Genomic DNA, 12,106 nt, shown 5'->3' with positions numbered 1-12,106 from the left:
TCGCAACCCTGACCATCTTCCTATATATCAATTTTTACGGTCAACTATTTATACATATGTAATATATATATTACTTTGCTCTATTAAATATAATTAGTTCAGGAAAATTAATTATTATTACTCTTTTATATTTATACTTATGCATTAATTCATCTATTTTTCAAAAATGTTTAGGACCATTCCTGTCCATTTTCAACTTGGCATTCTCATATATGTGAAACGATATTATGTGAAAAATTTACTAAATTAAGCTAGATTAAATTCTCTACACTTACTATGTAATTTCAATTTTTCGGGGCATCGTTTGGAAGCAACAAAAGGGATTTTATTCGACTAAGGGGTTTTAGTCAAATGAGGACCTGAAAAAGATGTTGTTGGAATGTTTGAAAATATGCTCATTCGCGTGTTTAGGGCACCAATCGCAAATTCCAGCTATAAGACCGCGCATTTTTCCTGTAAGTAAAAAAAAGCAAAAACTAAATATATTTTGCTTACAAAACTAAAAAAAAATAGAATGTAACTTTTTAATTTAATTTTTTAATTGAACCAATAAAAATATTGATTAAATGATCGATTGATCATGGTAGTGAAATAGAATAATTTTTAAATATAGATACTGCATCTGACGTGATTTTCATTTGAATTTGTGAAATGAAAATCCGACCTTACGTTTACCAGAAGTTGGAGGAAACCCTAGGTTCAAAAAATAATTAAAATTTTTTTTTTTTAAGTTAATATTATTTTCATCTAATTTTTTTCATAAGATTAATAAAAGTAATAAATTCTACTGATTTCTTTTTTCATGTTAGTGACTCCAATCTTTTTAAAACGTATTAATATTTAATTTGGAAATATATTTGTTAGACAAAGATACATTTTCACATTATATTAATATATTGATGATACATAATTCCAGTTATCGATGATAAGCCATTATATGTCTCGATGCTTAGAGATGATTTCGAATTTCGGATTGAAGAGACGGGTAATAAATGTCTTGGATTTGCCCCACACGAGAACAGCAATGATTGATATAGGACCCTAATTGCCTGGAAATTAATAATTCCATGCTTCGATGGCGGCATCTCGTCCATTAAAATGGAAATCTAGTTTTGTTATTTGCCTTTGGGACGATCCGAGGATAGGGTAGATTTTCACTTCACCTGATTGTGGCGATCTGATATCAATTTATACTATCTGTCCAAAAAAAAATCGTGATACCTAGAGTCTTAAGATGTTCGAATTTTGGCACCAAAACCACTTTTTATTTGGTTTATAGTGATAGGATTAGTCGTATGGAATCCCATACGACTAATCCTATCACTATAATATATAATCTATGGTTACGTAGCTTATATTGTATTAGTTTCAATGGGGTTAGTTAAGTTTTATGATTGTGATTATAATTTCTATTAACTATTTCTCAAAAAAATAAAGTTTAAATGTTTTCACAATTTATTTCAGTTCCACCTTCAGTAGGACGTATAGTATGTTTATTTTCTCTTTACATGAAATCATCTCTTCCCTTTTTACCATCATGTGTTTTATTCGAACTATGATAATTTCCCTATTTTCCATTACTCTAAAATTCCAATGGTCAAAAAAAGGTATTAAATGACCGAGAATCATTCAAGACGAGCAAATCTTTTTTCTACTGTCCATAATTCCATAATTTGCGGATCAGTTTATTAAAAGTATACAGGAAACTTAATTTTACAGCTATTATCCTAGAGATATCAATCTCAGAACCACCCGTTTATTAAATCAAAGCTATCAAGGTGTAATATAATGTAGTTGATAACGTTTATCTTCGTATTAGTAGTAATTTTCATAATATTCGGCACAATAAATTCACAAAATATTGATTTTTGGTTGTTTGAAAAACAAATATTGATTTTTGAATAACTAAATATTGAATGTAAACAGCTCTAAAATGAATTGTAATAACTATTGCTAGAGAGAGGGGGCGACGGTAGCAGCGTGGCAGCGCGCCTGTCTACCAACCAAAAAGTTGTGAGTTCGAGCCCCGGCCCCACCCGGTTTTTGTTTTGTTTTTTAAGCATAAAATTATGCAAAACTCACTTACAGCCTCCTCCCGGGCATTTGTGAGACCCGTTTGCCAATGGGTAGCCACTCACAAAAAATTTGCGTGGGAGTGATGAACCCACTCATGAAAAACCGCGTCAGGTAACGCGCGATGTATTTCCCTAGTACATCGCGCGATGACTTGGACCTCAACGGTCTGTCGCGCCAATAATAATATTGAACAGCTCTATTTGGACTCTAATTACTAAACTAGCAAATTTACTTTTAAATGATGTTCTATTACATATTTTTTGTTGTTGCTTCGTTTGAAGGTATGAAAAAGAAGAGATTCGAATGAAAAATTAATTTTTCTATAGTTTTGGAACAGTCTCCATTTTTATTCCACAAATTATTTAATAGGGTTATCAAATGGTCTATTAATTATATCTAAATAGTAATATAATGTTGGGGTACAATAACTTGACTTTTTTCCGGGAGCTTGGATACTCTGATGAGACCTCGTCTGGTCCTATATGTCGGTTCAAACCAGACGGAGAGTAGAAACAATACCTTTATCGGCACCCTCTCCAGCTACCGGAACGTACAATTGTACTTTTACTGGATGAGGTACAAATGTACTTCCTTTGATTATTTACGAAGCCTCTAGCCTCGTATCCTGTCAATTCTATTACAACCCTCCTTGCTCTCTGTAAAGTAGACGCCCAATAGGTTGCTCTTTCACTAGCCACTTTTATGTATTATTAATCTAGCTAGTACCTTTATATTTATAACTGATTTGTACCAATTTTGTTTTAATAAACTAATGGAAAAAACATTTTTTTTTTTGTAAAGAAGATTTATTAACAAAACTTTTAATGATTTAGCCTTTTCTTTTGAAGCATTAAATATAACTGAGTTTGTATTATTGTAGAGATTAGTCTTACTTACTTGCCTAATCCTTTGAAGAGGCTGACAATAGAAACCTGTTCCGAGGCGATCCAAGAGCGAAAAGACAAATAGAAGAGGAAGCTGCCCTCCCCATCCCCTTAGGGCTAATCAGATTGTCTGTAAAGGGGGAAACTTTTATTACAGAGAGCTAATTGCCAGGGCAAAGGATCAGTTCAAAAGGGGACCCCCCTCCTGTGAAGGGTCAGGTCACCACCTTAATATCACCTATAATAATTTTCATTAAATATAAATTTCTTTTTTCTGTTAAATTCTGAGATTGCACCGTGAACCATAATCATAGGCAAGATAATTGTAGATTTAGTTCAAACTGTGTGAGCTGAACTTTATTTTTATTGTATGCCACAGTACTTTTTAAGATTTCAGTCTAGGAAGCCAATTTAAGTTTGGTGAGTTAGGTCAAGTAAGCAAACTACGAGTTATCTCGTAGGTTGGCGTCAGAGGCAATAACACCAACTACAACAAACAGGCAATAACACCAACTACAACAAACAGGCAATAACTCTTAGTTGGCAGTGAACATATTAAACTCCCACATACGTTAGTGTGAAGGGTAATAAACTGTATAGTTTTAATTTTATTCGGTATATTTATGTAATATTATGCTACGACTCTGGTTAACCGCGGTTTGACAGCATTTATTATGTATTTTTCTACTTTAAATTTCTATTTCTATCATTTACCTCCATCGGTTCCTTATGGGAAGCGACCTAAGGTTCTTAGAAATGTATTACCTATCTTTTAAACCAAAAAATAGATACCACAGACCTTACTATGATATTCTAGATATAATTGTATACAATTAAACATTGCATATCTTTTCCAAAGATGTCATGTTCACCCGTTTACTAATAGTACAAGCGCCGGGAAGAAAAAAAGGCAGTTATATCACCCCAATATTTGATTACTTTAATGAAAACTATGTATAATTACTATTCATAACTGATGAGTCTGCCAAGCATAGTTAGGGTAATAAAAAATGGCGGCTATTTCAAAATCTTATAAAACATTAATTTTTCATTCGGAGCTCTATATCTTAAAATCTACCAACAACACTACAAAATCTAAAAGAAAATTATTTAAAAAAGAGTAAATTTGCTGAAATATTAGCCCTGAGCTATCAACGCCCAATGGTTCTCGAGATATAGCTTTTTAATAAGCTACATTTCTTAAAAATGTACTAAAAGATTAGAAGTTAGTTAATTTATTTTGAGAAATCTATATTTCAGAAACTATGTGACTTCTGACTGTCTATTAGCATTCAAAATAAAGATAGTTTAATGGACTAAAAAGTAGTTTATTTTCTTTATCTTCTTAGGAATAGTAGTTTTCATGATATTGGCTAAAATAAATTGATTTATAGTTGTTCGGACAATAAGTTTGATTTATGAAAAACTTTATTTTAGATACCAAAGGACATATAGATGTCTTTCAGCACTCAAATTAAAGCTAGTTAAATTTACTATAAAATCGTTTACAACGTTTATCTTTGGAAGAGTAATAGTTTTTATGATATTTGATAAAATAAAACCACAAAATATCAATTTCTAGTTGTTCGTATAGAATGTTTGATTTTTGAAAAAATATATCTCTAGACCCATAAGAAGCACTCAAAATAAAGGATATTTAACTTACTATAAAGTAGTTTATGACACTTATCTTCGTAGGAGTTGTTGTGTTTTGATATTCGCATATGAATATAAATTTGACAAATGAAAATTTGTCTAAACAACAGTAAATCAATTTATTTTATCCAATAGCAGCAAAACTACAACTCTTAGCCCATTACACTAGCTTTAATTTGATTAAGCGCTCAAATTCACTAATTACTGATCTTTCAGTACGTTCTGTACAACATTTTTATGAAATGCTTTTTAAAAAGCTATACTTCGAAAACTATAGAACGTAAATAGCTCTATTAGGGTTTATATTTTAGAAAATTTACTCTTCTTTAAATGATGTTCTCTTAGATTTTCTGTTTTCGTTGGTTGTTTTTAAGATATAGAGCCCCGATGAAAAATGGATTATTTTTAACGTTTTGAAACAGCCACCATTTTTTATTCCCCCTACGTATACTTGGCAGACTCATCAATTTTGACTAGTAATTATAGAGTTTTCATTAAAGTAATCAAAAATTGGGGTGATATAACTGTTTCTTTTTCCTCTCGGGCTCTTGTACTATAAACTAAGCTAATCAGGTGGCATCTTAATGGTGTTTAAACTATGAACTCAAGTTGTGATAACATTAGCAGATTTATAACATTTTTTAAAAAATTAGTTTCATTAATGAAAGAGTGCTTATAGACAAAATATATAGATTTCGAATTAATATTGATCTATACATGGTATTTAATTAACAATACTGGCCTCTAGTCAGTCAATCAGACTGCTCTATGATTTAATTTGTTTAATACTATTAGAAACTAAAAGTTTAAAACTTATTTAAAACTAATAGGGAAAAAAATTTGTTGGATTTGTTTTTTTTACAAAATCTCGGATAATGTTAGGCATGCATATTTTAGTGAATTTATTGAACTTAAAAAAAGGTATGCAAAATGTTTTTCGTGTGGTGAGAAGTTTTTGATATTGTGCATGGAAATAATTAAAAATTTGTTGTGTTTTTTGCTTAATTTATTAAATATCAACTGCCGAGGTCACAAATTTCCATATTTTATGTCAGTCCAAAAACATATTTCAAAGAATCAGATCTTTTTCTCGAAGGTTACTCAACCTTTTGCGTTTATTATTTTTTTGCTATGTCTCTCGGACTATAATGTTATCTGTCATTTCCTTGAATACATTTTAAACAATTCCTCTATAGTTTCTATTTTCAGGCTGTTGAAGTGAGATGTATTGCCTGAGGTTTAGAAAGGTTTAACTGACTGGCTACAGTAAGTAATATATGAAAGATTCATTGATTTGGATTCCAGCATTCCAACAGTGACATGCGTTCTTTTTTTTCTCAATTCTTCTATCTAGTAACTCACGGGGTTTTTAAAGAATGTCTGTTTTATTTTGAATGAAGCTATTTGAGTTTGAGGATAAAAACATAATTAGCTGTTATAATGGTATTTAGGATAACTTTCAGACCTTCTTTTCCATCCTGTATTTTATTACTACTCTATGTATTTTAGAACTAGAAGAAGCGGTAAAGAAGGCAAGAGAAGAAGAGATAAAGATTCCGTTTGGTGTAGGAGTTGCAGGCGTTGTCGCTCAGAGTAAAACTGTAATAAACATCAGGGACGCTTACACTGTAAGTATTATGTTTAATTATTAATTCATTATTATTTTTAAAAAGTTCAACATTTTAATAAAAAGAGAAAACAACCTCCATTAGATTTAATATGCGTATTTTCTTTTCTACCTCAATTTCGGTTTTAGGTAGCCGAGAGCCATATTATTTATTCACAAAGTTCATGAATAAATACTACGGTTAAAGCACTCCTTTTTATTTCCTTTCCCTTTTATTTTTCAAGATATAATAACATGGAGTAATTCAATTAAAAGTTTCTGATATCATTGAATTAATAATAAACATTTCTTTAAATAAAAAAATATATCGTTAGCTACTTCATAACAACACATTTCTTAATTGAAATTCAATATGAGATATGATTAATATTACATGATAATTAATTATTTAAGAATAAACCATCCATAATGCACTCCAATCGTTAACGCCATAATATAATTACCTTGTAAATAATTGTAAATATTATTTGAGTTTTATTAGTATTTAATTTAGTTACATCTATTTTTTCTGTATTGTTTTATTTAGATTTAGTTATTTGAAAAGAAAAACATATGTAATTATATTTGTTAGTAATAATGAATAATAGAGACAGTTGCTAGGGGCTGATCATTGTTGTTAAGGCATCACCCTAGCAACGGACCGACCATGTTAGTTTTTTTATGGCAGTTGCGACTAATTAGTGGCCCTGGTAGCGTCATTAGCAGCCGTGTCTGCGTTTGGTTGATATTATTTTATTTGACATTTTTTGAGTGTACTCGTCGTCATAGCAGTTCGGAACTAGACCACTTCTGTGTTTCAATTTTAATATGAGTTCCAATTAATTAAGTAATTAGTGGCCAACCCCTGAACCCAAGGAACGTGTGTAACCAGCCTTGTCTGCGTTCATTTTGTCGGCTCACCTAATACAATACGACTGTTGGATATTTGGACCATCGATGAGCCAGACCTACACATCTCGACAGCACTCTTCCTCTGACCTATCGGAGTGGAGCAACCTTTCGTCCTGCAGTATTTTTTTAATATATTTATTTCTTTTTTTTTTTTGTGTGTGTGTAAATTAGTTTTATTGTCATTTTCATAATTTATCGAACTATTTTATTTTTATCTGAAAGGCCTTTTTATTTCTACTTGTATATTTAGTTTATGTTAGTTTTTAGTTTTTAAAATATTTAAATTGGCCAAATAAATGTTTGATCCGAGCCAGTTTGTTTTTTGTTCATTTTAAAGCCTTCCAACAAAAAGACATAGTCGATTTGAGGTGGCTTTAACACCAATAGTAATTTTAACAAATACGTCTTCTTTTCAAAAGCGACAAATAATGATTAGGAAGACATATTAAAATTTAAGGGTCTGGATATATATTTAATAAAAATGTATATCTTCATTCTCTATAAATAAAGGCAACAAATGACAAATGTTACAATAAATCCATTCTGAATATCTTTATTAAAAATAACAAAAGCATGATTGAAACGTTTGGTCCAATGTTTAACGCCCCGGTTTTCAGAAATATTTTGTATATTTGGTCTTTTCTTCTGACTTGGCTTCTTTAAACTAAAGGATACTTGAGCTACCTTTAGACGAAACACCCTGGGCTCTTCACAAAAATGTATTTTGATCAGAACGAACACAGAAGAAAGTTCTACTGAGAAACCCCCATGTTGTTTACTCTAAAGGTAGCAATAATCTGTTAAGCCACCTTAAACTTTGTTTAAATAATTTCAGCCTTCAAGAATCGCATAGCTGGGATATAGTTACGACTTAGCATCGTCCAATTAGTTCATAGAATTAGAAGAAGCATTTTACTTAAATGCTAATATTCTATTATATCATATATCTTATCGAAGAAGAAAATCCTATAGTTTAACTCTTTAAATCCGTCGTACAAGATGAACGACTATAAACAACATAAAGCCTCTGCTACACATTTGTCCCACAAGATATTAGTTTAGTAGCTTGTAGTTGGCCATAACACGATATGCCCATCAAGCGTCTAATGTTGGAAGGCGTTCCAAGCAACGGAAATTTTAGAAAAATTTCCATTTTTTCAATCCCTGACCTATCTATTATTTCCACTGTTTTTTTTTTAAATATCGTTTTTGTTGTTTAAAATAATAATTTAAGGATCCAAAAGTTATTAAAGTTCAGGTCGCCTCGGTGCCTACAAATCTACTGGTACTGTTTCAAAATAAAGCCACTTTTTTAAAAATTTCAAGTTTGAAATAAAAAAATGTATAGTGTTTAAATTCCACATAAACTTCGAAATGTTTCTGAACTAGAATGCGATATTATATAATAAAATGTATAAATAAAGTTTTTAATATTAAATACAGTCAGTTGTTTTTTAATCCTACCATACGAAGGATTTTTGTTGTGCTTGGACGCTATATTGTTAGAATTATTTTTCTCGCGTTTGGGCTCATTTTCGTTAAAATTTTAATTATAATTCAAGTATTTAAAATCCAACTTGAACTTGGAAGGAAAAAGGAAAATTCTTAATTATAAATATCTTTCATATATTTTATTCATGCATTGTTTATTACTACTAACAATTAGTTATGAGTTTTTTTTTGTACTTTTTAAAATTAAAAAACTTTTATTTTTTATCTGCTATAAAAAATCGTATTTTATGGTATTTCGAGGTGGGAATAACAAATATCAATTTTTTTCCTACTGATAATAATTTTTTTTTTTATCTTACAACATATATGCATGGAACCTAAACAATAAATAATAATAGTATATGATTTTTTTTTTAATTGATTTGGTTTTTTTTATCTCTTTATTCTTTTTCATTATTTTTTTAATTCTTTCTAAACTTTATTTATTTTTGTTAATCTCCGTTTTTCCTCCTTCTTCCTTTTTTTATTCATCCTTTTTCTTTTTTATTCATATTTTCTCTTTCAACCCGATGTGACTTTCCTATTTTTTTCCCCTTATTATTCCCCTCTATAACATAAATAAAACACCTAAAATACAGCTAATATTCATTTTAAATAAATAGAATATAAACTCGTAATATATTTGTTATATAATTGATAAATACTGAAAGGCAGTGCCATTACATGAGTTATTCTACAGGTATTGAGGGTGGGTAAGGTCCTCTGAATTACCTTAATCTCCTGCCTCCTCAGACTATAGTCTAAGACAGTTATAAAAGTCATCATATAAAAGAAACTTTTTTTTTTCATTTTTTGGCTGGAGTGAGCTATTGATTTTGGCCAAGGCTATATGAGATACTTGGATGGTTGGAGGCGGATCCGATCCGTATTACAGCCAATCCTTCCTGTAACTCGCCTGCCCAATGCGGTCCCGGCATAAAATCAAGGAAGGGTCATAACATTTTACCGTTTTTATGTTTCTCATCTCTCATACGCAACCTGGAATTTTCGCTCTGTGGTTTATTAATCCCACGTCTGTACATTTGGAACGTATAAAATTAGGTTCGATTGCTACAAAATGCTTGTTCATATTCTGCAGAAGTTTTGAAACAAGTTTATCGAGTAAAATAACAATTTTAATTGCGTATGAGAGATGATAAACTTTCTCAAACCCAATCTGTAATCTTAGCTCTGTGGTGTATTAATGCTACGTCAGTACATTTGTAAAATATAATTTTTTTTTTTAAATAATAATACTTTTTATTTATTGATAGATATTACAATCTGCCACACAGTTGTGTGCAATAGGTAATAGTGATGAGCGATCTCATACATACTAAAATAAATAAATGAATAAAAAAATAAATAAAACTCTCTTAAAATATATACAAACAAAAGAATAAACAAAATGTACATAATCAAACTATCTGTATGAAAAATAAAAAAATAAAATAACATAATGATAAAATAATATAGTCTCTAGTCACTTTTACACTCTAATATACAATATTTACACAATCGACCTGAGGATCCCTGAGCCCACTCTATTCCCCACGTGAGAGGGGTAGAGCAGAGCTCAAAAGATCCCAGCGCATCCCACTCGCCGCATCACTGGTAGTGAGTCAGTGGATGCTGAGCAAGTGCGCTAAAGCCGCAAACACAATATAAAATTAGATTCGATCATTACTGAATTCGCTTGTGAATATTCAACAGAAGTTTCGAGACATGTTTATCTAGTCAGAGAGAAATGCTTTACTTAGCCATGTTCCCCAAATACAATGGGTTGCCACAATAAACAGCATACCAATCAATCCATGACCTGTCATATATACAATACATATATTTACAGGATATAACGAAAAATCAATGTACATGATAGCAATGTAACATCAAACCAAAGACATAATAGTCACAACAGTAGATCAGTTTCAGAAACACAAATAAATAATAAATTAAAAAAAAAACTAATATATAGATTAAAAAAAAAGTTCATTAAAAGAAATACTTGAATGAATAAATTCGTTAAGAGAATAAATAAGTTAAAACACAAATCGATTTGTCCAAAAACTAAAGAAAAAAAATATAATTTTTAATGATATTTACTTAGTCATAGTTTCATTTGGTATATCTATTGAATTGCAGTCATGGATGTTTATCTACAGTTATGTCTAACTTTAAATAAATTAAAAAAATAAAGCTAATACGTGTCTTCGAAAAATATACGTTCTCTTATTACTGTGAGTATCCAAAAAAATTAATACACTGCAACCTCCCTATACCGCACGTCAAAGAAAAACGTAACTGTTCGCCTTAAATGAGCAACTACGCTATAGAGGAACTGAAAAACATGTTTCATTGGAATAAATTTACAAAACAAAAAAAGATGGATTGTTATGTAACAAACAATTGTGCGTCAATTACAATAACACATAAATAAAAGTGTAAAAAAATATTTGTTTACTCGTATTTTATGATTTTTTACGTGTTATTTATTGTTTTGACTTAAAGGCCCCGTGTTTCATCTCCATAAGTGTTGATTCAATGGAAACAGCTAGTAGTAATTTTATGGACCCTATAGACCTCATATGCCTCTCCATCTAAGCCAATTTTCTTCACATCGGAAAATTACTCCATGATAAAAAAAATAATAATAATATTGTGTAATTTTACACTCTCCTATAACGGAAATCCCTCTCAACCGAAATTTTTTTGAGGTCCCTCGCCCGTGTTTCGTCTCCATAAGTGTTGATTTAATGAAAAAGCTAGCAGTAATTTTATGGACCCTATACACCACACCACTCCATCTAAGCCAATTTTCTTCACAACGCAAAATTACTTCTTGGTAATAAAAAATAATAATATTGTGTAACTTCACACCGTCCTATAATCGAAATCCCTCGCAACTGAATTTCTTCGAAGGTCCCTCTACCAACAAAATACAATTTTAATAGAATCCCTTCCTTCGTAACGGAATCCGACCCCGGACGCCAACATCAATTTTGTTCCACGTCATATCTTCTCACTTCTCTATAATAGATAAAAACTATTAAATATGTTTTAAAAACTCACGATTCCTGAATTTGTAGGCCATTTATTTTGGGAAACAGTCAATATTACATAATACTGTTTTTCTCAGGATATATAACAGCTGTAACGAAAATATATATTGTATAAAAAGTAAGCATTACATATTTTAGGTTCGTAAACAATATTTAGTTACCAATTAAACATTAATTATAATATCAAATCACTACGAAAATATTATTTAGAAATTATATATAACTCGTATCGTTAATTTTTTCGTACTTACAGAATATTATAGCTTAAACGATATATACATGTATATACATGATTCCATAATTAAATTTTTGTGGTGTTTTTCATATTCACCTGTTCTTAACGGATACCTCAGAATTGCGGATAAAATTATCTTTCCCATAGTTGTTCGTTTTATTGAGGTCTCACTGTTTCCTATTTTAAG

At 30.4% G+C, this 12,106-nt stretch overlaps 1 protein-coding gene across 3 annotated transcripts in view; it reads left to right on the top strand.

The window, feature by feature from the left end:
- The window catches only part of LOC106690387 (cGMP-specific 3',5'-cyclic phosphodiesterase), an 85,240-nt gene that overhangs the window by 8,004 nt on the left and 65,130 nt on the right, over positions 1 to 12,106 (top strand). For all 3 annotated transcript variants that reach the window (XM_014435818.3, XM_014435817.2, XM_014435819.2), the window contains exon 3: positions 6,126 to 6,244. In XM_014435818.3, coding sequence (XP_014291304.1) covers positions 6,126 to 6,244 — 119 coding nt within the window. The remainder of the gene's footprint in view (positions 1 to 6,125; positions 6,245 to 12,106) is intronic.

Source organism: Halyomorpha halys, unplaced genomic scaffold (assembly GCF_000696795.3).
Source record: "Halyomorpha halys isolate HHAL.00 unplaced genomic scaffold, Hhal_1.1 Scaffold1697.1, whole genome shotgun sequence".
Lineage (NCBI taxonomy): Eukaryota > Metazoa > Arthropoda > Insecta > Hemiptera > Pentatomidae > Halyomorpha > Halyomorpha halys.
The sequence above is the reverse complement of the archived record's forward strand: the minus strand, read 5'-3'. Positions and strand labels throughout refer to the sequence as shown.